General features: G+C 41.1%; 1 protein-coding gene across 1 annotated transcript in view; it reads right to left on the minus strand.

Annotated features, from left to right (window-relative positions):
• Positions 1–2,352: 2,352 nt before the first annotated feature.
• RWDD1 (RWD domain containing 1) overlaps positions 2,353–25,883 on the minus strand; it is a 279,324-nt gene continuing 255,793 nt past the window's right edge. The window contains exon 7 of the mRNA XM_069606657.1: positions 2,353–3,301. Within this exon, the coding sequence (XP_069462758.1) occupies positions 3,192–3,301 (110 nt within the window). The 3' untranslated portion in view covers positions 2,353–3,191. The remainder of the gene's footprint in view (positions 3,302–25,883) is intronic.

A 25,883-nucleotide genomic window follows, 5' to 3' on the forward strand; every position in this document is an offset into this window, starting at 1 on the left:
GATTCTGTACAGCCACGTGTCAAAAATAGTGAATGCTCCATGAATATGGCTGTCATCCTTTTGAACAGGGGCCATTTTTAATTTCCCCAGTGTCATTCCAATATTGGTACATGTGTTGCCTAAGCAAGTGCAAAGCGAAAGTCAACCAACACACGTCTGTGGGGAAATTACCAGGCACACTAACCCCTTTACTAATAAATGTACATTAGCCACTGTGGCATAAAGGAGACAGACAGGGCGATGGCATTTTGGGCTATAGACTTATTTTCTACTAATATGTGCCCACTTCTAAAGGGTTATCCCTACCTAAACAATAACTTGGGTACTCGTCATCAGGATACATGTCAAAACCAACTACTCTATCCCTACCTCTGGGGACCAAACAAAAAAAAGAGTAAATAAGCTCTTGACAAAAATACCAGGAGAATGACTTCCTTCTCCTGGAGAAATGATTGAGTCTCAAGATGAGTTACCAGTAGTCTTTTGCAATAGGGTCTGCTTTACCAAATACAATGGGACCAGAAGAATGACTGCCTTCTCCTGGTCTGTATGGCGGAGTCTTTGCCAGCTGTTTCATGACAGTCTTTTGTACAAGTCTTTAAGAGTTTTTTACTTCCTCTCTCCCACGGGTTAAAGATTTTCTTCAAAGTTTAATCCACTCTCCTTATGTTCAGAAATCTGTCAAGAGCTTCCTGGACCCTGTATCTGTTCTTGGGTTTTGGGGAGACTACTCCAAGACAGTTCTTGGCACATCTCAGTTTATTCGGTTCACCACTGTGACGAGGGAGATTACTCCTGAGGCTCTTGACTTTTATGGCTCCTGTTTTTCCACCGCTCCCGTTACCTTCACTTTGCTTGTGGAGTGTCACTAGTTCAAGTCGGAGCACCTTCTACACATGTTCCTTGCGTGCACTGCGACCCTCTTAGCTGCGCTTCCACGGAGCCGGTGTGGCGGTCTATGGACCACACAGTCCACCTCCTAGAGGATGCGCCACCTCTCAGGTTCTTTACCTCTCCCACCGGCTTGCGCAGCTTCTCTCTCGTTTGTGCCCAAAGGCCGACTGCCTTTCAGGACTTCTGTAGTTCTCGGGTTGAACCTCCCGGGCTGTGCAAGATGGATGCCAGCTTCCATCGCGCTCTGCCTTCTTTCACCAATTGACAGTCCTTCAATGCTGGGCCTGCCCCAGCATAACGTCAAGGTCCATCTCCCGTGTCTTTGATGTAATCTTCATGCCTCGTTGGGGCCACCTCGTCAACGTCCTTTGGCAATCCAGCCTGCTGTTACACCGCATGTTTCTTTGACTCTTCCTCGTCTGATTCATTTCAGATCGTGATGGTGCGAAAGAAGAAACTTTACAACTACAAACAATAGCATGCTCAAGTTGGGTGTCGGATGCATTTAACAGTGGCATATATTTAGGAAAAGAGGGTTTAGGGAGGTCCTTCTTGGGACGGGAGCCCTTCTCCCCATGAAGGGAGTCTCCCTGTGAGGTCCCGCTTTCCATCATCCCTAGGGGGGACTACTGGGTAGCAGCCTCACCAACCTAGCTTCACAGGAAAGGGCTCCCCTCCGGGGAGAAGTGACGAGATCCCCTGAATCGTCACTCAGGCCATATAGGCACAAATAGTTTTCACAATTGTCTACACCAGCAATTCTCTTGTACAAATCTCATATCTCCAGAGCTTACTCCTCATTTGAGGAGAATCTGCCACGCCAAAAGAAAAACCATATTGTGCACAACATGCCACAGATCAAACAAATCTTCTAAATAAGCATGCCCCAAACCATATGCATACGTGTGAGTGCGTGTGTGTGTGTGGGTGCGTGTGGAAGTTGGCTAACCAGCAAGCATTGGCTGACTAGCAAGCATTGAATGGCTGCCAATTCTTTGACTATTGCACAGTAACTCGAGGGCTGATGTAACCCCCAGCCATGCTGATGTAAATATGTGGTGGGGGCTTGAGATGACCACTCTGATTCTGAAGAATAAGAGTGAATTGCAACAATGCTAAATACTACTTGAAGATGTGGTGCTAATTACCTGTCCTTATTATGTTAAAGCTGTGGTGCACATCAACCAGGGGAAGCCGGCTGAAGGAAATACCTTCCATTGAAACAGTGGGCACTGCCAACACACCATCCTCCACAGCTTCCTGGCACTCCTAAATCTCTTGGTAACAAGCGCTGCTAATCCTGGGAGGGGCCTCCTATTATGCGCATTAAAAGAATTGGCAGCCATTCAATCCTGGATGACCAGCAAACTACCTCTTTTGACATCTGACTGAGACACACACACAGACACACACACACTTTGAAATTCGAAGGTTCCTACAAACTAACAAACTAAGACATTTTCCTTTCGTGATGTATTTTATTGTGAATTTAGGGCTTTGTAATGAAGAATTGCATAATACAAAGGTCACTTCAGCCAGATATATTTTAAAGAATGAACCAAAAAAAGAGCAGATGAAAACATTTTTTTTTTAGTTTACAGTGGTTTCATGTGCTCTGCGCACTTGAGCCTAGACATACCACCACATCAAGATCCATAGATGTCTGTAGAGGGTTGTCAATATAACTAACAATACTGCCATGGGAGCAGGATTTAAAAATTGATTTTTCAATGGTTTTGGAATAACTAGCAATGTTCACCTTTCAAGCTGGCACCACAAGTCCTGAAAAGAAAAGCTCCGATATCATAGACAACTATCATTTTCTACAACTGGACAGGTAAATGCCAAGAGGTGCATATTGTGCCATCAACTGGATTTGCAGCTAAAGGAAGATACGCCTCATTCACAGTTAGGCCAGATGAGGCGATGTATGAAGTTCTCATTATATCCCAAGCAAGGAAAACACATCTCATATGCTAGGCACTGATAAGAGCCAACTTAATACTGCACAGCCATGAAACTGTGTTGATGATTACAAACTGTTTGGAGGAGAGAAAACCGTGGGGACTGGGACATCAAAGGTCTTTCAGGTATCGATGTGGCTCCTACAAAAATATGATCCACTCACTGCATCCACATATGCATTTTGAGTACATTAATTAAGAGAAAGTGACCGCTATTCAGAAGAGTATTCTCCTGAAAGTTAAAACTTTGTTAAATAAAAAATGCATGCTAGTCGTAGCCACAGATGCTGTGACTTTCCAGCCTCCCAGAATGTGACAGTTCTAGACGTGTGTTTAGTCGCTCTCTAGATCAGCAGGATTAAAGTCTGGATCGTCTTCGTCATCTAGATCCAAGTCATCCAAATCCTGGAACAAAGATTCGTCAACTTCCACACTGTTTCCAACTGGAGAAAAAATAAATAGAAGAAAAAAAAGACTTAGGAAATGCATTCATATTATTAAAGCACAGTTTTCCAGAGGAGAAATCTCACCATACAGATAACAGCATGCACCATTGACAAAGCCGGCCCGAAGTATGGGCTGTCTGCCGTCGACCAAGGCCCTGTACTCATTGGGCCTCCTGCACGCACCGGACCATACCTGTATACTAAATAATACAGTTTGTATTCTAGAGAAGCTCCGTGGCTTCCACGCAGAAGGCTCTTTTTCTGCCCGTCTGAGCTAGGCCATTTCGTCACCTCACAACCCCTTGGTGATGCTCTGGAGACAAACACTCACCACCAAAGGAGCGGCCTAGAAGATGCTGCAGATGGGGACTCACTGGGGCAAAAATATTCTTCCATACCTATCGCTCTCTTTGGCATAGTATTTAAAGTGGAAGCTATTTATGAGTGATGGTTCATTTAAGTAATCATTGTTGCCTTAAGGTTTCAATGGTAAGAACTCGAAAGGGATACATTTTTAATTTGGAAAGCATGCACAAAGCACCATTTTTGTACCCAAATCCATGCTTTATTGCAAGGAAAAAATGTCACAAGCAAACATTTGAACATGCTGTCTGATTTTCATGTGACATTTTCCTCACATCACATATGATTCATGCCTTTGTCAAACAATCCATACTACATTGTAAACTTTTCACCCATTATCTTTTCTTGTGAGCCTAAGCCTTGAAAGTACACCTACAAAATGCACTGGCCTTTTTTTTTTTTTAAAATCTTTCAGTTGAATTGCAGTCTGGTATTTGTAGTATTCCATTTCACATGGGGCAACATAACGCTACAATCGTGCTGTTTTTGCTGAACTGATTTCTATATATATTTATGTATTTGCCCAAGAACTTTATGATTTGCGCACTATTCAAGTGGTCTTTATTAAACAGAGTATTGTCTAAAGCTGTACATACCGGGAAAGGAGAGGTGGTGGAGAGGGGCGCGGGGGGACCAGAGCAAGTGAGTCATGATTTCATGATTATTTGTAATAGGTGTGGGAAGAGAGGTTGCTGTCCTGGAGACTGGAACTGTTAATGCAGTCCTGGACCTTTTCTGATTCACAGTAGAGGAAAATGTATTATATCTGCCCAAGGCCCCCAATCCCTGCCCCCATATCCTTGTAACCTGCAGTGACAGCAAGCAATATTTCGGTATGTACCTTATATTTTGAAAATGATAAAAGCATTGCTTTGAGATTTATTTATTTTGACGCGTAGTGTCTGGACCTAGGACAGGTAAGCTGAACGCAGAGAGCACACAGGAGTCAGCAGGTACAAAAAGTAAGTACACTTTATTGTACTTTCAGGTTATAGGCTAGAAGGGGAGAGCACAGATACAGACAACCTTCTAGTAACATCTCCCATCCTGAATCCCCAACTGTAGTCCATAGAATCCTGAAGGAACACAAGGTTCCAACTTGACCAGCATTCCATGACTTTAGTTGCCATGTACACAATGCAAGCCCACATTACACACACAAAATAAGAATCCTCATCTCTAGCTTCTGAATTAAAAGCAGACTGCTAGTTTGGACAAAGTGGCCAAATGCATACATCATACAAATGAAAGCACATCAGGAAATGACTGAAAAAACAACAGATTATTTAGTTATGTAAAGACAATCGCAATGTCGTTCACTGCATTGCCCAGTCAGATGGTGTTAATGAGAATTTTCATTTCTGTGGTAATTTCCTCCCACCTTAGAGACCCCAGCTCTTTTGCAGGATTAGGACTTTTTAATTTTAACTCCTGAGTGAGTGGAGCCTTGTTCTCACTCACTTTATTTCCACCCCCTCCCCCCACTATTAGGATTTTATATTTTCACTGTTTTTGGAGTCTGACAATCTCCATAGCAGTCTGTTTTTTGTATAGTGCCAAAGCGCCCTCAGTGCAGTGCCACTGAGAAGTTCTTTGGATTTCTTTTAAGGTGTAAATACCTTTTCTTGGGTGAACTACTGTTCCCAATAATAGTAAGGTGATACTGATCTTACTTAACCTTGACTTTAGTAGGTCCAGCACACACCATTTTATGTGGAGTGCTGGGGGTTACCTAGTAGTCCCTTATCCTACTTTCTCATGTACAATTTGTTGTTACCCTCACTACTTTAAATGGCTGGTGGCAGTGGTTTACTTTCTACTACCAGTGTACGTTTTTACCGCAGGCTGAACCCTCAGCTGCAGTACCACAGGTGACCACTTCGTCAAAATGGTCCCAGTCTTCTTTCTTGGCTTGTACTCTGTGCGTTGAGACATGTAGGTTTGAGTCCTTTGTGCGTTTTGCCTTTGGCGGACTTCAGCCCTGCAGCCCGCCCCTGGCTCAGTGTGTCTGGAAGGACAAGAAGTGAGGGAAGGTCCCTCTCCCCTGTTCTTTTTTCTCTAGGTGTGTCTGATTGAAACCAGTCCCGATTGGCCGGCTTGCTGTCCGGGAAGAACAGCCACCCTGCTCTGTGATGGACAGCCCATGGCTGTGAATGAGAACGAGCTTAAAAGGCAAGGTTCTTGGGACTACAGGCAGAGTCGACCACTGGATGAAACATCCGAAGAAGAAACCATGAAGAGAAGCCCGCTGCAACCTCCTGAACATTGAATTGCCCAATGAAGCCCTACTGCTGTGCCAACCTCCTTTTTCGTATTGACAGAGAAACTCCGGACGAACACCTTCTCCCCTTGGGCTGGAGGGACCAACTAGCCTGTGACAGAACTCCATTCTTGCGCAATCCCCGACTTGCTGTGCCTCTCCAGTTTTGCAGAAGCCCAATGCCAGGGGTTGAGTGTCCATAACCAAGTGCAACGTCATCCGTGGAACGAATCCGTCCAAAACCTGCAGGAGCCTCCCAAGGACACTTCAGAAGCAGGAAATCCCTCACCAGAGTCCCATCACCAGAGGCCAGGACCGAGGGAGTAAGGAAAGTCCAACCAGGGATATTTGTTCTGCATCGGTGCTGTTTGCGAGGCGCTGAAACTGCGCTGAATCTTAGAGAGCCTGTAGCTGCCGAACCTCTTCCCGAGTACTGCCGCAAGAGCCCTACAGACGTCCTCCCTCTTATCCCCATGACTGAGGCTCAGGAACCATGGACTGCTTGGCTGTAGCAAGACGGAATACAGCTAGACCACTTTTCTTCTAACCAAATCTCTCTTGGAAACAAAACCAAGTTTATCACAACTTTAGGGCATAAATGCCACCTCCATTTTGCAGACGACTGGTCACCAAACAGGACTGACATATGCTCATGCTATCACAAAACGTTCGTCAAAGAGGTCTGGGAGCTGTAGTATAATTTATAGTGCTTTGTAGTATAGCGCCTCACTAAATGTGATAGCATCCTATTGCCAGTAATAATGTGGCACACACATATAGTCATCTTTATGTTACCAATATAACAGGTGAATATATGGCTGGAGGCATGCAAGGTATGGAATTCATAACGCAGTAAGAAAGCCCAATATAAAGCTAAAGAGGGTAAATGTGCACAATTTATTTTCTTTCTTTTCTCTTCATTGAAATGTCTCATACACAGGAGACTACATTATTTATGTAACTGACTGACTTAATTAACAAGTACTAATCACTAGTGCTAACTCATTAACATTATAATATCATTTCTATGTGAAAAATGAGGTGCAAGTACAGGTTTTGAAATTCGTTTTTAAACGTGCATTTTTCTCTCTTATTTTCTCTTACTGTGCCGAATGCAGAAAGCAGGAAGGCAGCAGGAAATCGGAAAAAGAAACAGTTATTATAATATGAAGCTACCATTGTTTTTGACAAGAGGGTGTGAATCTAATACATTTTCTGCTAATATGATTGGAAGGAAATAGATCTGCAGATATGCTGCATAAGCAACAGAGTTCTGCTGGGGAAAGTCTGACAGAAAAAGTTCAGATCGCTTTTGCTGGGCTCCCGAGACGGATGATCTGGATGACTGGGCTGTGAGACAGACGTGCCTAGTCTCACTCAGCACTGGCTTGAGAACTGTATGTTCTCGCTGTGCACCTCAAACCTTCAAGATTACAAAGGCAACCCCTGGGCCCGTTCTTCGGAGGCGAGCGAAGTGAGGTCGTGTGTGGGAGAAAACTACAAGTCTTTGGTAAATATCCAAAGTTGAATTGAGGTTATTGTGTGCTGTTGTACAAATTACTTTCTAAAAATATCAGGCAGGCAGAGTAGCCAAAATGCATTTAATTGCCATGTTATAATGTTACAAAGTGAATTTTGTTCAGTTGCTGTATTTTTATTTTCCCTCTTCTTTTTGTTACAGACAATGCGGTTATGCAAATGGTAAGATGTTTATTTTGAATTGCAATTGTTTCTAATACACAATATAAAAACAGAGCGTGTATAGAGTTTTGTTTTTCTCTTTTCTTGGTGCCTTTGGAGTAATACTGTATGACACGGGGAAGATTTTTTTTAGGTGGTACATTTGTCATGTTTCCCATGCAGATGGTATAGATAGAATTAGCAGTGATAAATAGTTGTATGCGTGTGTTCACATTGTCTGATGTCTGTGTGAAATGTAATACAAAATATAGATTACTGGGGGTCCATGAACAAGTAATGAATCAGTAATTAGGCCTTTGGAAGCATAGTTCACTGATGTAGATAAATCAATGATAACGCCACAGGTTATTGATAATGCTCTATGTGAAATTGTGGCGTTTCTGAATGTAGGTTCAAGGCTCTCTATAGATCACAAGAACATTATTATAAGAATAAGAAAGGTTTTGTGTATGATGGGGCTATAATGTAGGGAAGGAAAATCATGCTCACCACCAAGTAATTTACCATCAATAAATACCACCAATAGTGTATGATACTAAATTATCCCATATAGTGTACTAAGACATGGTCACTGAGAGGAAATAAGGCCAAACCCAATCTAAATGCAAGGATAAGTCATCACCAAATTACCACTCTCCTTTGGCGGTAAGAAAATACCGCCAGATCCCAAATCTACACAAAATATCCTACATATTTATGGTGCGTTGCAGGCCAGGAAAATGATCATAGAGCACCTACTGGACGTGGGAAGTGTCTCACACTACCATCCGTGCATTAGAGGGAACCCATTTCATAATCGCAGTGCGTCACTAAAAGTAAATTTCAGAATGTCTCAAATAGAAGCCACATTCTCAGAACTAGTGCAATATCTGGAGGCAAGGTTATATGCACATGGGACATGGTCATCAAATAATGCCACAGAATGGCATGATCACATTCATGGTGAAGTACAGAAAGAACCAATAGACAGCATTTTTTCAGAAGGCAGCATAATTCAGGTCTGCCTTCTGAGATTAAATGCAGCTGATAAACATGCAGAGAAAGATTGTTTGATACGGCTATGCATCAAGACATTGTTTATTTTGAATAGGTCCGTGAGAATGCAAGAAAATGATACTAAGCTAATTAACAGGTTAAAAGCTGATCTAGATGGAGCAAGTAAGAAAGAGGGAATGTTAAGAGCAGAATTGGAGTTCTGTCAAAAAGACATGCAGTTAAAATGTAGGGATCTTGATACTCAATTGTCCAAAAGCAAGAAACAGTTTGAGGATAGTGAACAATAATTGGTACATTTAAAAGCATTGGTAGACCATATTAGACAAGACAAAGATGAGGTTGTTTTGGAAATGCAGATTTTACAAAAAGAACATTATGAAAAAGAAAGTGATCTTCAAAATGTTGAACAGGAAATGGTTAAAATGTTTCAAGAAAGAGACAGGAGAAACAAACAATTTAATGAATGCTAAATGCAAATGTGTGATATGCAGGAAGTAATTAATAAAATGAGTGATGAGAACAACTATTTGCAAAAAGAGGCAGACAGGCTCATTAAGAAGTGTAAGGATTTGGAACAGCAAATGTGCATTTCCATGTCCCAGGATAGACGGCAGGGCACCACATTCAAGGGAGTTGAGGTGAATCCTATTTCTACCCAAAGAGCTAGTGCCCCAGTGAGTGGGCCGGTGACTGAACTTGGTTGCAGCGCCCTTGGGGGATTTGATACACCCATTGGGGGCCGCCACCAATCCCATACACTTGAAACCAAGGTTGAATCACCAAGTAGTGCAATTCCGTGCATTACAACGAGTAGCCCCATAAAGATAATGAAATCCATCAAAGCTCTGATCAAACCATTTAAAAAAGGAGGGGCATGCTGCATAGAGGATCACTTAGAAGCGGTGCATGACATATTTAAAGCCCTCCAGATACCTAAAGAACAATACAGACAGTATTTTCATTTAACTCTAGATGCTCCCACAGCCAGTATCATTAGGGGATAAAATGAACAGCAGAACATGACATGGGCCGAGTTTGAAAAAGAGATTAGGCGTCATTTTTCTCCTTTCCAGTCATTACAGGAGGCAAAGAAAGTTGCTTACACAATCGCTGCTGGGCCTAATGCATCCCCTCGCCAATTTTTGCAAGATTTAAAAAGAGCTTTTTCTTCTTTTGATGTACCTTTTGACCCCAATTCTAATGAGTTTAAAACTGCATACTTCTATGGGCTACAGAAAGACATATCACAGTTGGTCCATGAATTTGACCGTGGCAAGTCCCTTGAATGGATTGTACACCAAAGCACAAAACTATATGAGGTTCTCTATTGTCAGGGTAGAGAAAGTGATACAATGAAAGACACTAGGCCAAATTCCAAAGAACCCTCAGCAACAGTCATGGAAATCAGGTCAGCCAAAATTACCCTCGAGTCTGCTCAAAATCCAGGTAAAAGAAATTTGACACCTGAACAAAGGGGTAATCAACAAAGGTTGGCACTCTCTGCACCAATGTTTCAATCACATGATCCTAGTAATAGGGAGAGCTACATCAGCCCTAGGTACTTAGGAGACAGGCCCCGGGCGGGATACCGGCCCGATATGTCAGGTGGGAACAATAACCAGAGACAAAGTCAGGATCAAATAAATAATGGTCCCTACCAGACATTGGGAACACAGAGCACATTTGATCCCAACACCATGATATATGGGAATCAGGATAGACCCCGATATGTGGATCGATTTACTGATAATGGGAATCAACATAGGGGTCAGTACCCGCAACATTAGAGACAGGACATGAGGCAGAATATGAATTACGCTCCACGTCAATACAATGATTCACCACCACCAGGAGACTACAATCAAAAGATAGGTGCACCCCGCTCCCCTCCACATATGAATCAAGAGTTCAGGAACAATCCCAATAGAAATCATTCCCCTGAGAGGTATCAGAATAGATCCAATCAGGGAGAAAACAACCAATATCGATCTAGGCCACAGAGAGAGGATTCTAGAGAAATGGAAAGATTCCAGTGTCTCGAGGCCCAAGTGAAAATATTGGCTGAACAAATAGGGAAGCTCTGTACAGCACAAAAACAGTCAGCTCATCAAAGGAGGGGGCCGAAGGCCATAGCAACGACCGGGGGGTTTCTGATAAGTGACTAAGTAATTATGATACCTGCAGTGCCAAGAAAACAGATTGCTCTGATGTGATTTTGCATAATGCCTCTGAGATGCCTGATGATTTAAAAATGAAAGTACCAGTAAAAGAGCATGTGACAGAAATTGCAAATACATCTAAAAAAGATAGTTTGGTTTAACCTAGAGCTAAATCAAACATTGGAGATTTGTACAAATGAAAAAGGAAAACCTGAAATTCCAAAAGAACAAAGCCAAATTTAAGAAAAATGACTCATGCATGGGGAATACCAGTGAACGGGGAGTAAGTGGGGATGCTATAGCTCCTTCCCGGGCAATCAAAACAATAACCAAACACAGGCATAAAAAAGAAATACTCAAAAGGAGGGTACATGTCAATCACCTGAAGAATTCTTTGAGCCACATAATTTTGAAGAAGTTAAAAGGACTGGTACCATACTAAATGATTACAAATGCACAGAGTTAGACAATGACAAATTGCCAAGTGATGTTGTTACACATATTCAGTTGGAGGATTGTAATGTGACCTCCGATGATACCTGGATGGATGGGCGAACAGTGGGCACACTCCAAAAAACCTCTGAACATGGCGAAAGGAATAAAGTCTCTCACAGAAATGGACAGAAAGGGGGGAAACCTATCTTTCCATTTGCCAATGTGCTTAGTCAAAAGTGAAAAAGGCCTGAGAAAGGTGAGTCCTGAAATTAGTAAAAATGTGCACTTCTTAGAGGAAGTTGACAGGTATTATGCTCCCATCACTGTGGAAGAGAAATGCAGTACATTTGCAATGATTGACACTGGCGCACAGCCCACAATTATGTCTAAAGAATTGATAAAAAGTATTAATGAAGGGAGATCTCCACAGAATCAGATCACAGTGAGGCAAAATGAAGGTCCCGTGCATAATTCTAATGGGGAGGAGGTGCCTATTATAGGCGTTACTGAGGTTGACATAAAAATAGGAAAACACAGAATGAAACAGGAGGTATTGATCACATCTATTTGTGAAATTCCATTTCTGATGGGGACAGATTGCCTGAAAAGATTATCTCCTCTTATGGGGTGAATGGAGTACTGTGGTCCGTAACAAAAAACCCATTGAGACCTAAGAAAATAAAATCACAAAAAAACAATATAAATGAATGTCACACCGTTGCCAAAACAAATGATGAAGTAGAGGTGTACCTCCAAAATAGCTGTGTGCCTAGCATTACTGACAACCTTGATGTGTCAAGATAAAATGCAAAGTGAAAATGAGAAATAATCTGTACAAATATATTTAGACCGTAGGAAAAAATGGCAAACTGCAATAGATGAGTACACATTACGTTTCTATTTAAAAGAGAAGACATGCAAACAGAATACTACTCCTAAAACAGACACAGAAAAACACATTACTACTCTTGGGGAAATATACATGGAAGATGAGCAACCATGGGTTCACATTGGTATAAATGACTATTCTAAAATAATAAATGCCACCATAGCGCTTGAACAGGAAAGAAGCTTTATTAATGAGAAATTACTGCAAAAAAGAATGGAGAGGGAGGAGATCCCAAAATTTAGAATTAAAAACCAATATGTCGCTGGTTTGGACAGTCCAAACTTTGAAAATCGAACTGCGGGCAGATGTATGCAGAAGATTAGTACTGGACAGAAAACAATTCACCATAATGTGTGGATAGTGAGTGGGACACAAAATGACTTTTACATGGGCAATGATATCATGCACAGAATGTGTATGGTGTTAGATGTCCTTAATCAAAAAATATGGTCACGCCTAGGTGGCCCGGCACCTGAATTTGAAGACAAAAGAAGGGCTTATAATTACGCACAACTGGTCTCATATGCAATTGAATTACAGCTGAGGAAGGATACTATTATCCCTGCATTCACCAAGCAGTTTGCAATAACGCTGAAGTGCAATAATGTACAGCAGATGAAGGATTCTGATGCTTTTGTGTGCTTGAATGAATCCATAAAACAGCAAGGCCTGGACTATGAATACATTCCATTGATAGATGTTGGTGAAGGGTCTGAACATTTTGGTGAATAAAGGATGTCAAGATATTCAATTAGAGGAAAATTCTTCATTAGGAATGGCCATACCAAAAAAAAAAAAAAAAAAATCACATTATTCTGCAGATTTCTATAACATGGTAATTGGAAATATCCATGAAAGGTATGTAGATGCAGGGGGTGTGTTGCCAGAGTACCTGGATTCTCAGCCCAAAGAAATCTTTAAAATTCAATCTGTGTACCCTTATGATTCAAATGAGACAGTGTGTGGTCATCAAAAGGATTATATAACATTTGACTTAAATGAAAATGAAACAGAAAATCAGCCCATTGAAGTGGAAGCTGATATACCACAATATTTCAAAGTGGCAGCTTTACAGAGAGACACAGCCACACAGTTAGAAGAAAGCACAGATTCCTCCACTGGAAGATTTCCAAGAATGTTCAAAAATGGTAGAGGAGCAGATTTTATCAGCAGATTCATGCGATAGCGATGAAGATAGAAATTAATTGAGAAAAATATTTATGGAGTTTAAAGATGTCTTTGCTAAAGAGGCTTATGATTGCGGCCTAACTAATTTACATGTTGCCACACTACCAGAAGGGTGTAGTAGAAGCCCAGTATTTGTACGCCAGTATAGATTACCACTGGCATGTTTAGAGTCATTAGCAGAAATAATTAAAAATTTGGAGTCTCTGGGAATTATCAGGCCTATTCATAGCACATCCTATTTTAGGTGTGTTAAAGCCAAATGGTCAATGGAGTCTATGTGCAGATTTGAGAGAATTAAATAAAAGAGTACCAGTGTCCAGATGGCCACTGCCATTCATTGATCAAGGCCTGGCTCAGGTACATGGCTCAAAAGTGTTTACTACATTAGATCTCACATCTGGATATTGGTGCATGCCATTGGCAGAGGAGATTCAGAATTTATTTTAATTTTCATTTGATAAGACCCAATACGCATGGGTTAGAGTTCTATTCCGGTATGTCAACAGTGGGAGTGAATTTGGAATATTTTTGAGAAAGGCCATGCATCATGCAGCGGAAAGAGGAACCATAGTTTTACGTGGATGACGTCCTGATAAAAAATGAAAGCTTGAAAAATCATTTTGATGAAATAAGACATGTTCTTTGCCAATTGCAAAAAGCAGGCGCCAAAATATCTTTACAAAATGCACAATGGTGCAAGAAAAAAGTGAATTATCTAGGCCATGAAGTGACTGAACATGGACTAAAACCACAAAAGAAGAAGGTAGAGGCCATACAAAAACTAAAAGACCCTAGAAGTGTGAAAGGTTTGAAAAGTTTATTAGGAATATAACAAAAATATAGAAATATATATAGAAATAAATATAGAAATAATAATAATATAATAACAAAGTTTATTGAAAATTATGCTGAAATTACTCAACCATTGACTAAATTACTAAAGCTGAATACACCCTGGAAATGGGAAAAAGAGCAGTCTGAGGCAGTGGCTAAATTAAAGGAATGTCTTATAAAGGCACCATGTTTAGCATACCCCATAAAGGATGGGGATTTATTTATAGAAATAGGTTTCTCTGAACATTGTATGTCAGCAGTGTTATCACAAGACCATTGCTTATGCAAGGAAGGCGTTTTCCCTAGTTGAAATTAAATTGAGTGAATGTGAAAAGGCCCTTTTGACCACTGTGTGGGCGCTACAGCATTTCCGCCTCATTGTTCAGGGAGAAAAGGTGATTATTGAGACAAATCATCAACCTTTGCAGTTTTTACAAGAGTAAAGATTTAGGTCAGGTAATCTAGCACAGTCCAGAATCACTTCATGGACACTGTCATTGCAAGGTTTTCCTGTAGAAGTGAAATATGGCCAAAATAAAAAGAGCCCAGTTGCTCAAGGTTTGGCAGATCTACATGACTGTGCAGCTGAACATGTATCTAACGAAGTAGAAGTGGGATCTAGTTTACAGGAATTTGGGCAATCACCACGCAAAGCTTTTGATGAAGACATGCAAGGATTTGCCAACTGTATATGTTGACGGTTGTGTTTTTCACATTGAAAATGACAGTAATAAACAATTGGTATCAGGAATAGGAAATGTCTGGTTGAAATGTGAAGGCATTCCCAGTATAGGTATAAGAATTGGGGCTAGGAACAGTAAAGTAGCGGAATTGGCAGCCATTTATCAAGCAATTACTACTGCAGTTGATAATACATTTAGTGAAGTTGTCCTGGTGACCGATTCCGATTATGCACAAAATAGCTTTGTGGAATATTTGCCTGGCTGGAAAGCAAGAGGCATGATTACATACAATAAAAAGCCCCTTAAACATGGTAAAATAATACAAGCCATAGACAAATTGGTGTCAGAGAATGATTTGACAATATACTGGAGAAAGATTTGTGGACATTTAAAAACTCCAGGAGAGAATAAGGAGGGAAATGATAAGGCAGATCATTTAGCTAAAATTGGGGCTGTGATGGGAGAATTGCTACCTATTGAACATTTACTTGGTGAAATACAAATTGATGCAGTTACAAGCTCTAAAGCTCCAAAGGAGGTGGACCAACCAGTAGTACAATGGAGTTATGATACACCAGATCAAGATCTGATTAAGGCACAAAAAGATGATACAATTTTGGGAATTTATTATAATCATTTGATAGACCCTGAACAAAACCCTTTAACAGCAAATGATTATGTGGGAAAAGATGAGTTGAGGTTGCTATTAAAGAATAAGAAACAAATTAGACTACAGGATGGACTTGTGATTAGAGAGGCCATAACAGGACAAATACAGTGGGTGGTACCCCTTTCATTCAGAGGGCTAATGCTACACCATGCGCATGATGCAATAACTGCAGGACACAGAGGTTCACAAAAAACATTGGAGATACTGAAAGATTATGCTTACTGGCCACATACGTCCCAAGATGTGGAATAATATACTAGGGGATGTCTAGTATGTGCCCAATTTAAACCTGCTTCACCAATGCATAGAGCCCCATTAATGGAAAGAGGCTCAACTCTTCCATGGTCAGATTTACAAATAGACTATGTAGGGCCTGTAAAGAGGTCGAGTAGGGGGAACCGGTATATTTTGAGTGTGGTCTGTTTAATGTCAAAATGGATAGAGTGTATTCCTGCACCAGATTGTAGTGCGCAAACGGCAGCTACATTACTGGTAAATCATATATTTTCAAGATGTCAAGCGCTCTATTGAGTAAGCTGTGGCAAATATTGGGAGTGAAAAGAAAACTACATATTGCATATAGACCCACCTCTTCTGGTGAAGTTGAACGCTGTAATAGGTCTGTTGTGGATATATTAAAGAAATTTGTAGCAGAGGCAGGTTCCAGCTAGAATTTACGTTTACCTCTGGTTTTGATGGCAATCAGATCAACTCCTGTCAAAGCAACAGGTATTAGCCCTCATGAAGTATTGACAGGTAGGAAAATGGTGGTGCCACAACACCTGCTATATAGGACACATGAGCAGACACTTTTAAGCGCATCTACAGTTCATGAATATATCGAAGAACTGAGGAAGCACTTACAACATGCATTTGCTTTTGTGCAGCGGAATTGGAAAGGGCTGCTGACAGTGCAAAAGAATATTATGAAAAAAAGACATTGGTGAAAGAGTATAGTGTGGGGGATCAGGTGTAGAAATTTCATTTTGGAAAAGGTAAATACTAAAATTCTACATTTCTGGCAGCCTGGCAGGGGCCATTTCAAATTATAGATAAAGTTTCCCCAGTGGTCTACAAAATTTTGAGAACTGAAGGTGAAACGGTAACAAAACAAATTGTTCATGTTAACCAGATTAAGCCCTGGCACCCCAAGCATGAATTAAAGAAGCTGGAGCTTATAGAAACAGATCAGGTCCCTTAAAGAATGAAAGAAGACACTTGAATTTATTCATAGGGCCCAATAACAGAGAAATAAAAATAGAAGTGATTATTGTAATGGAATAGGTGTGAATAAAAAGACTATGTGATGATCATTAAAAGAGGGTTGAAACTAGTGATGTTATTTTTACAAAGTTGAAATAGGTTAAATGATCAATGATGCTTTATGTATTTTTGTTTTCTCTCTAACACGTGCTTAATTTCAGGAAGCGAAAGAAAAAGGGCAAAATATTTTTGAAAATATAGATATTTTATTTTTGGTAAAAGGATGAATTTAGTATTGTGCTATGTACTTAATCTGTTTCTTTTCTATTTGATTTAGAACTCTAACCTGTCTTGACCACGTGGACGGATTCCGGAAAAGCCCCGGGGGGTGAGGGGGGGCTCTTGGGGGGTGAACCCAAATCTATAAAACATGTAGAATTGATGAGGACGCCAACGACGTGGTTAATTATTATGATGATTGGAGGGAATTTCAAAACTTTGGAAGCACAAGTTGTCATTGAACCCAGACCAGCATCTGGTATTGTGGTAGAAGAAGCACCAGGATTCATCATGAGCGATAGATAGAAGGATGATCTTCCAGAACATTTATATACCCTTGAATCCTGATACTTTGATGGAAAAACATTTTAATAATACTGGAGTTAAAGCTGAGCAGACTAAAGAGTGGCTGGAACTAAGAAAAGAGGACGCCAAGCAGTCGACAAGAGATATGTTGATGCAATTAGAAAAAAACATTTGTGAATTCAGCGGACATAAAGAAAAGGAGAGGAAAAAGAGGAGCAGTAATGCTTGCAGTCTCATTGGTGATGTCTATAGTTGGAATAGTTGGAGCTATAATAGGTACTACAATGTCAACAGCCAATGCCGTTTCAGTAGGGACTCTGAGTGCTAAAGCACAACAGCTGAGTATTGATTTAGAAATTATACAAAAGACTTTAGATGGAATTCGAGCTGGATTAGATGAACAAGTGAGGTTTATAAATGAAGCTACGATCATTTTCAATGAGCAAGCGGAAGTTATTCAACGTACAACCAAGCTAATAATTAAGCATGACCAGACATTGAATGAGATCCTGAATGTAATGAATCCTACTGGTAGATTGTTGACGAATTACACGAGATTAGTTCAAACTGCAATTTCACAATTAATTCGAGGACATATACCATTGCATTTTGTTTCACAGGATATTATTCATCAAATGATAGAAAGGCTGACCAGGAGGGAGATTGATGTGGTACAAGTGAAAATTGCATTTGAAATGGGCAATGCAATGCCCTTATATGTGGATTTGGAAAGGTTGGAAACAGGGTTTTTATTATGCATCCCATATATAGCTCCTGACCTTATTTATCAAACTAAGTGGGTACATAATGTGGGATTTTAGCAAGAAGATAAGTTTATAAAGATTAAGACTCCAGAAGTGGTGGCATTTCAGTCATGGGAGCCTGAGGTTTACTTGGTCCCAAGTTTGGAAACCTGTGTAAAATTTAAAGAACAAAATTACATGTGTCCAGGTAAACCGTTTATTCCTGATGCTAAAGACGCTATATGTGGTTTGAAATCTGACCCAAGTATATCAGGAGGATGTGAAGTAGTTATTAGCAATATGGGAGGTGAAGAGTTGGCACAAGCTAAAATGGTCAAAGGTAAATGGTTGGTCAGCACCTGTATGAAACTTCTGATGATCATACATTTAAATCATGGAACATTTGTTGTTAAACAGGTGAAATACACTGCGTTTTACTTACAGGTTCCAAAGGATACAATTGTTTCGATTTGGGGTTTAACATTGTTTCATATAACAAATGAGATTTGGGAAAGCCAAGTAGAAAATATTGAGTTTTTTCAAAGGGATGCATTCTCAATAGACCCGGATGTGGAGTCCTTATTGAATCATAAAGAAAAACATACTCTGAAAATGAATTTGAGAAAAAACAATATCACAGTTAGTAACCTGGGTATAATAGAAGTGGAAAAGTTTAATTGGGGAACCGGGGGGGGGGGGGGGGGGGGGGAACGCACTATGGTGGGTTTAGCTGTTGTGATGCTAATGATGGGAGGATGGTTAATCATTTTATCCGTAAAAGTGAAGATGTTGCTCATGATATTAGCAACAATAGGGAATGAAAGATATCCTAATACACATACATTTAAAAAAAATGAGGAGCACAAGTTGGATTTCTTCCAATTGTGGCTTGGACCACTGCCAAATTGTCAGAAAAGGAGGGATAATGTAGTATAATTTATAGTGCTTTGTAGTATAGCGCCTCACTGAATGTGACAGCATTCTATTGCCAGCAATAATGTGGCACACACATATAGTCATCTTTATGTTGCCAATATAACAGGTGAATATATGGCTGGAGGCATGTAATGTATGGAATTCATAATGCAGCCAGAAAGCCCAATATAAAGCTACAGAGGGTAAATGTGCATCATTTTTTTCTTTCTTTTCTCTTCATTGAAATGCCTCATACACAGGAGACTACATTATGTATCTAACTGACTGAGTTAATTAACAAGTACTAATCACTAATGCTACCTCATTAACATTATAATGTAATCTCTATGTGAAAAATGAGGTGCAAGTACAGGTTTTGAAATTCGTTTTTAAACGTGCATTTTTCTCTTATTTTCTCTTGCTCTGCTGAATGCAAAAAGCAGGAAGGCAGCAGGAAATTGGAAAAAGAAACAGTTATTATAATATGAAGCTACCATTGTTTGTGACAAGAGGGTGTTAACCGAATACATTTTCTGTTAATATGATTGGAAGGAAGTATATCTGCAGATATGCTGCGTAAGCAACAGAGTTCTGCTGGGGAAAGTCTGACAGAAAAAGTTCAGATCGCTTTTGCTAGGCTCCCGAGACGGATGATCTGGATGACTGGGCTGTGAGACAGACGTGCCTAGTCTCACTCAGCACTGGCTTGAGAACTATGTTCTCGCTGTGCACCTCAAACCTTCAAGATTACAAAGGCAACCCCTGGGCCCGTGCTTCGGAGGCGAGCGAAGTGAGGTTGTGGGTGGAAGAAAACTACAAGTCTTTGGTAAATATCCAAAGTTGAATTGAGGTTATTGTGTGCTGTTGTACGAATGACTTTCTAAAAATATCAGGCAGGCAGAGTAGCCAAAAGGGAATCCCCTGCATTTAAGTGCCATGTTATAATGTTACAAAGTGATTTTTGTTCCGTCACTGTATTTTTCTTTTCTCTTCTTTTTGTTAGACAATGCAGTTATGCAAATGGTAAGATGTTTATTTTGAATTGCAATTGTTTCTAATACACAATATAAAAACAGAACGTGTATAGCGTTTTGTTTTTCTCTTTTCTTGGTGCCTTTGGAATAATACTGTATGACATGGGGAAGATTTTTTTTAGGTGGTACATTTGTCATGTTTCCCATTTAGATGGAATAGATAGAATTAGCAGTGATAAATAGTTGTATGCGTGTGTTCACACAGTGCCTGGTGTCTGTGTGAAATCTAATACAAAATATAGATTACTGGAGGTCCATGAACCAGTAATGAATCAGTAATTAGGCCTATGGAAGCATATTTCACTGATGTAGATAAATCAGTGATAACGAAACAGGTTATTGATAATGCTCTACGTGAAATTGTGGTGTTTCTGAATGTAGGTCCAAGGCTCGCTATAGATCACAAGAACATAAGAATAAGGAAGGTTTTGTGTATGATGGGGCTATAATGCAGGGAAGGAACATCATGCCCACCACTAAGTAATTTACCATCAGAAAATACCACCAATAGTGTATACGACTAAATTATCCCATATAGTGTAATAAGACATGGTCACTGAAAGGAAATAAGGCCAAACCCAATCTAAATGCAAGGATAAGTCATCACCAAATTACCACCCTTCTTTGGCGGTAAGAAAATACTGCCAGATCCCAGATCTACACAAAATATCCTACAGAGCAACTCCATCGACAACAAACACTATCAAATAACCTGTTCAATGGGAAGGTGCCCACACAGGAGAGCCTACAACCACGGTTATCTCCCTGTACCTTTCACAGAGGAGAAAGCTCCATTTGCTTATCAGTCTGGTCCCACGCACTTCCTTAATTTCTAAAACCTGGGGGTTCACCCTAAGTAAACCAGGGTAATTCAGACGTGGACCTTTTGCTCATTGTGTCTTGGAGAAGCTCACCTTCACATCAATGAGGCCCAAAAAGAACGAAACACGTGTCTGTGGTTGCTGATGGTATACTTGTTCAGAGGAGAATTGCCTAGCATTTTGGTGCTGGACTGCCCTTGTGGATGGGACCAGATTGATATGCAAATTAATATTTCTCCTCTGTGAAGGGTGCAGTGAGCAAAACGTTATTATAAGCCCCGAGTGGACGATATTTCATAGATCTGGGTATTTGACCCATGTTTGGTCTCAGTAGAGGGGCTGCCACACTTGTGTCATTTACAAAACCTTCTTCCCTTGCTCCATCACTCTTTCCCTGCGTTCATAGTATCTATGTCCTGCTTTCCCATCTTCTTATCCCTTTGCTAATTTTTTTTTCTTCCAGCAGAGTACACTCTAGATACCCCCGGGGTGGCCCAGGACGCCACTGCACAAACAAGCATAAGTGCTCCAATACTACTACGGTGGTGATTTGGTGCAGTATAAAAGCATATTAACAAAACATAAAAAAGGATTCATATTATATAGGCGATACTCCAACACCTTTGCTGGGAGTTTCAGTTCCGCGTTGAGCAAGGCGATTGGAAGATGGTGGAGAGGGGTCCCTGTAATGCCACTCATCCCCATGAACATGACTACCCGAAGAGTTACAAATGCACGAAGCAACTCATTATTTGGACAGCCCCCCCTCCCCCCAGGATGGCAGTGACATCTACACAGGCAGACAGATATTCTCTCAGACAACCATTCAAACCTTATGCAATCAATGTCTTTAGGGACACAGGTGCTTCAACAGTGGTCATGGACTCCAACGTCTTGATGGACGACGTTGACTAACTAACTAATAAGCTTTTATTATTTTTCTCATTAGCCAAGTGCAGAAGCGCTAAACGCTAAATGCAAGGCAACGAAGGGATGCAGAGCAAGCTTGCAGATGCTTATTGCAACTAAGTATACAGGATCATGCAAGGAGCCTGCCTGGAAGGACCAATTACGACTGACCTATGGGCAACATAGCCAGTTATAGGTATGTAAAACTCATAGTAGGATTATGATGGGGATTACATGAGGCCACAAGCCGAGAGACGAGGGAAAGCAGAACCAGGCTGCACAGAACAGCAGGCCAGGGCTTGCAGCCAAGGTCAGACGAGCAGCACATACCAAACCTAAAATGACAAGGAGTCATCTGCAGAAAAACAGTATTATCATAAATTGCAGACCCGAGAGCGCGATTTCGTGGTCCCCAAGCATGTGATGCAGCAGAGCTAGACAATGGTCATTCACCCGCAGTAGGAAGACGAATGGTTCTCAGAAACACAGACATGAAGTGAAACATGGAATCGCTAACAAAGTTGCAACGCTGAGGGCACTCTCACAGGAAAAAGTAGCAATACTAACAGTTACATTGGGAACATCGTCAGCCTCATCACCTTGAGAAGGTGCACAGAGCGCTGAGAACAGAGCTGGGTCCCAGGCCCTGGGGAGACCAGTTCCAGCCAAGCAGGGTAAAGAAATCCAGGGGTGGATGGCAGAGGGCAAGGGCCAATGGTAATCCGGCGACCCTGCAACAATGTGATATACGACACGCATTACTTACCGTAAAAGCATTTCTGATGATTGTATCCGCTTAGATTCACATGCTGTGCATAGTCCGACATCCAGTGGTCACTGCGGAGTACTGCATTTTGTTTTTCGTAGTCGAAAAGGGGACGTCGACATAGGTGTGTCTGTAATACTATCCCTATAGTGACGTGCAGTGTACCCAACATCCCTCACGTGTCGAGGTCCCTCTGTATTTTTTCCTCGCCCCGAGGGAGCCTTCTTAGGCTTGAGTGAGTACATAAAAGAGAGAGAAAGTAATAAGATGTCTATGTTCCTTCCATCCGAGCGGGGAGGAAGGGTGGGCGCATGTGAATCTAAGCAGATACAATCATCAGAAATGCTTTTACGCCAAGTAATGCATGTCTTCTGATGTTTGTTAATCTGCTTAGAATCACATGCTGTGCATAGAGTAGCGAGCAGTACCCGGATTTGGAGGTGGGTTGTGAGAAGGAACAGTAGAGAAAAGATGTCTTAATACTGCTTGTCCCACCTGGGAATCAGATCTAGAATGGGCATCTAGACAGTAGTGTTTTGTAAAGGTGTGTACAGAACTCCAGGTTGCCGCTTTGCAAATGGACTCCAGAGGGACATTTGCAATGAATGATATGGAAGCCCCAGTGCCTCGAGTAGAATGTGCTCTTGGCTTGAAGGGTAGTTATCTCTTAGCAAGAGAGAAACAGAGAGTGATGCATTGGACAATCCATCTAGATATAGTGGACTTTGAAACGGCATCTCCTTCTCTTCCTGCTGCCACCGGGACAAAGAACTGATTAGTCTTTCTCAGTGGTCTAGTTCTTTCCATATAAAACATGACCACTCTGCGCACATCAAGTGTGTGCAGGCCTTTTTCTCCCAAGTTTGATGGGTTTTGAAAGAACGTTGGTAGTTCTAGAGACTGGTTGACATGGAATTTAGAAATGAATTTTGGTGCAAACCTAGGATGTGTGCGTAGAACCACCTTATCCTTGTGAACTGTTACAAAGGGGTCTAGTATAGAGAGCGCTTGTACTTCACTTACTCTCCTAATGAAGGTGATAGCTATTAAGAAAGCAGTTTTAAGAGTGAGGTTCTTAAGTGTTGCTTTGTGCATGGGTTCAAAGGGGGAGCCCATGAGCCTGGTTAGTACCACGTTTAGGTCCCATCCGGGAGCTGGGTTAGATATAGGAGGGTGGATCCTCTTTACTCCCTCAATGAAGGCTTTAATAACTGGAACTTTCCACCATGAGACCTTATGTTGACACGTGGTGTATGCAGAAAGTGCAGCTAGATGAACTTTAATAGAATTAAAGACTAACCCTGAGTCTAATAAGTGAGTCAGGTAAAGAACAATCTGTGTGGGAGAGCAATCAACGGGGTTGATGCTCTTTTCTCTACACCAGATGACGAACCGTTTCCACTTGCTGGAGTAGCAGTAACGAGTATTCGGTTTCCTTGCTTCTTTAAGGATGTCCATGCATCTTTTAGGGAGCTGCAAATGTCCAAATTCTATGACCTCAGGAGCCAGGCTGCTAAATTCAGGGTCTGTGGGCATGGGTGCAGCGTTTTGCCCCTGTCCTGTGACAGCATGTTGTACGGGCAGGGTAGTTTCACCGGTGGAGACAATGACATTTCCATTAGGTGAGCGAACCAGGGTTGTCGAGCCCACATAGGGGCCACTATTATCATGGTAACTGGTTCCTGGTGCATCTTGTGCACTACCTTGTTGAGAAGGGAAGTCGGGGGAAAAGCGTAAACAAATTTCCCTGACCATGTTACCCAGAAACCGTTCCCCTTGGAGAGGTTCTGGGGGTACCTGGAGGTGTAATCTAGGCATTGGGTGTTTTCCAGAGTTGCAAACAGATCTATTTCTGGAAAACCCCATTACGTGAAAACGTCGGCGACAATGTTGTCTTGTAATCGCCATTCGTACTCTGTGGGCAGAGGGAAGTCTCTGCTGAGTTTGTCTGCTAGCAGATTGAGTTCCCCTGGTACGTTTTGTGAGTTTGTTGAGTTGAGTCCTTGGGTGGTAGTTGTTCTTTGGTAATAAGTTCATATCTTTCTTTGGCTGCCTCTAAGATGGAGTCTGGATAACCACGGGCTTCACATTTCTCAAAGAGTTTACAGCTTTCTGTGTCCAAGCCAGCCGGATCTGAAACTATCTGTTTTAATCTGAGGATTTGGCTGTATGGCAGGCTGTTCAACATTGATTTCGGATGATGGCTTGTAAAATGTAACAAATTGTTTGCATCTGTGGGTTTGTGGTAAACAGTTGTGCAGATCCGGTTTTATTTAATTTCCATATCAACGTCAAGGAAGTGCAGATGTGTTGTACCTGTTTCCATGGTGAACTTGATGCTATTGTGAATGGTATTCATGTAGTTGAAAAAAATGAATACCATTCACAATAGCATCAAGTTTGAAGCCCGTGGCTATCCAGACTCCATCTTAGAGGCAGCCAAAGAAAGATCTGAACTTTATTACCAAAGAACAACTTCTCGTACCCAAGACAAAATCTAAGGAAATACCATTGCTCCACATTACCAAATTTTCCAGACAGAGTTTTCAAATAGGCAAAACAATCGGGAAACACTGGAACATTCTACATAATGATTTGACACTCAAAGAACTGTTCCCCCAAAGCACCTATGATTGCCTTCAAGCGGGGGAGGAATCTCAGGGACAGATTAGTGAGAGCAGAAATATCACCCAAGGACAAACAGCTGGTTTTACAAACCAAATGGGTACTTTCCCCTGCCTCTGTTGCCAACATTGTAATAATGTAACGAAAGGTGACATCGTTCACCCTTGCACAGGCAAAAAGATTAAATTACGGCACTTCGCTACCTGTATGTCCACAGGTGTAATCTATGCAATTAAATTCCCTTGTGGCAAACTGTATGTTGGGCAAACTACAAGATCTGTTAAAGAGCGCCTCACAGAACATAAATCCAACATTAAGTGTAAGAATACCAGATCACCCCTCTCTAGACACTTCATGGAAAACAACCACACTGTAGCTCAGTTGAAATTTCAAGTGCTTGAGGTTGTAAATAAACCCTACAGGGGTGGTGATTACTTATCAATACTCTCGCGAAGAGAGAAGTACTGGATACATACACTAAGCACATTAATTCCCAACGGTCTTAATGATGAATTTTCTCTGAAATGTTTTCTCTGACATGGTAATAACATCCTTAACCTTACCTCTCCAATCAATCGGTTTTTTATGTAACTTACTTGTCTGTCCTCATTTGTATATGGAGGACATACCATACTATGCCACCACTTGATTACATGTCAATTGTCTATGAATCACCATATTCTATGGAAATTAACATATCCGCATTTATATATCTGGCATACATTTCTGCTTTTTACTTTATGTAAATTCAAAGCCACCATACTAGAATCCAGAAGGCCGATGTTGAATCACAATCTTCT

This window comes from Ambystoma mexicanum, chromosome 4p (assembly GCF_040938575.1).
Source record: "Ambystoma mexicanum isolate Mex_15411 chromosome 4p, UKY_AmexF1_1, whole genome shotgun sequence".
NCBI lineage: Eukaryota > Metazoa > Chordata > Amphibia > Caudata > Ambystomatidae > Ambystoma > Ambystoma mexicanum.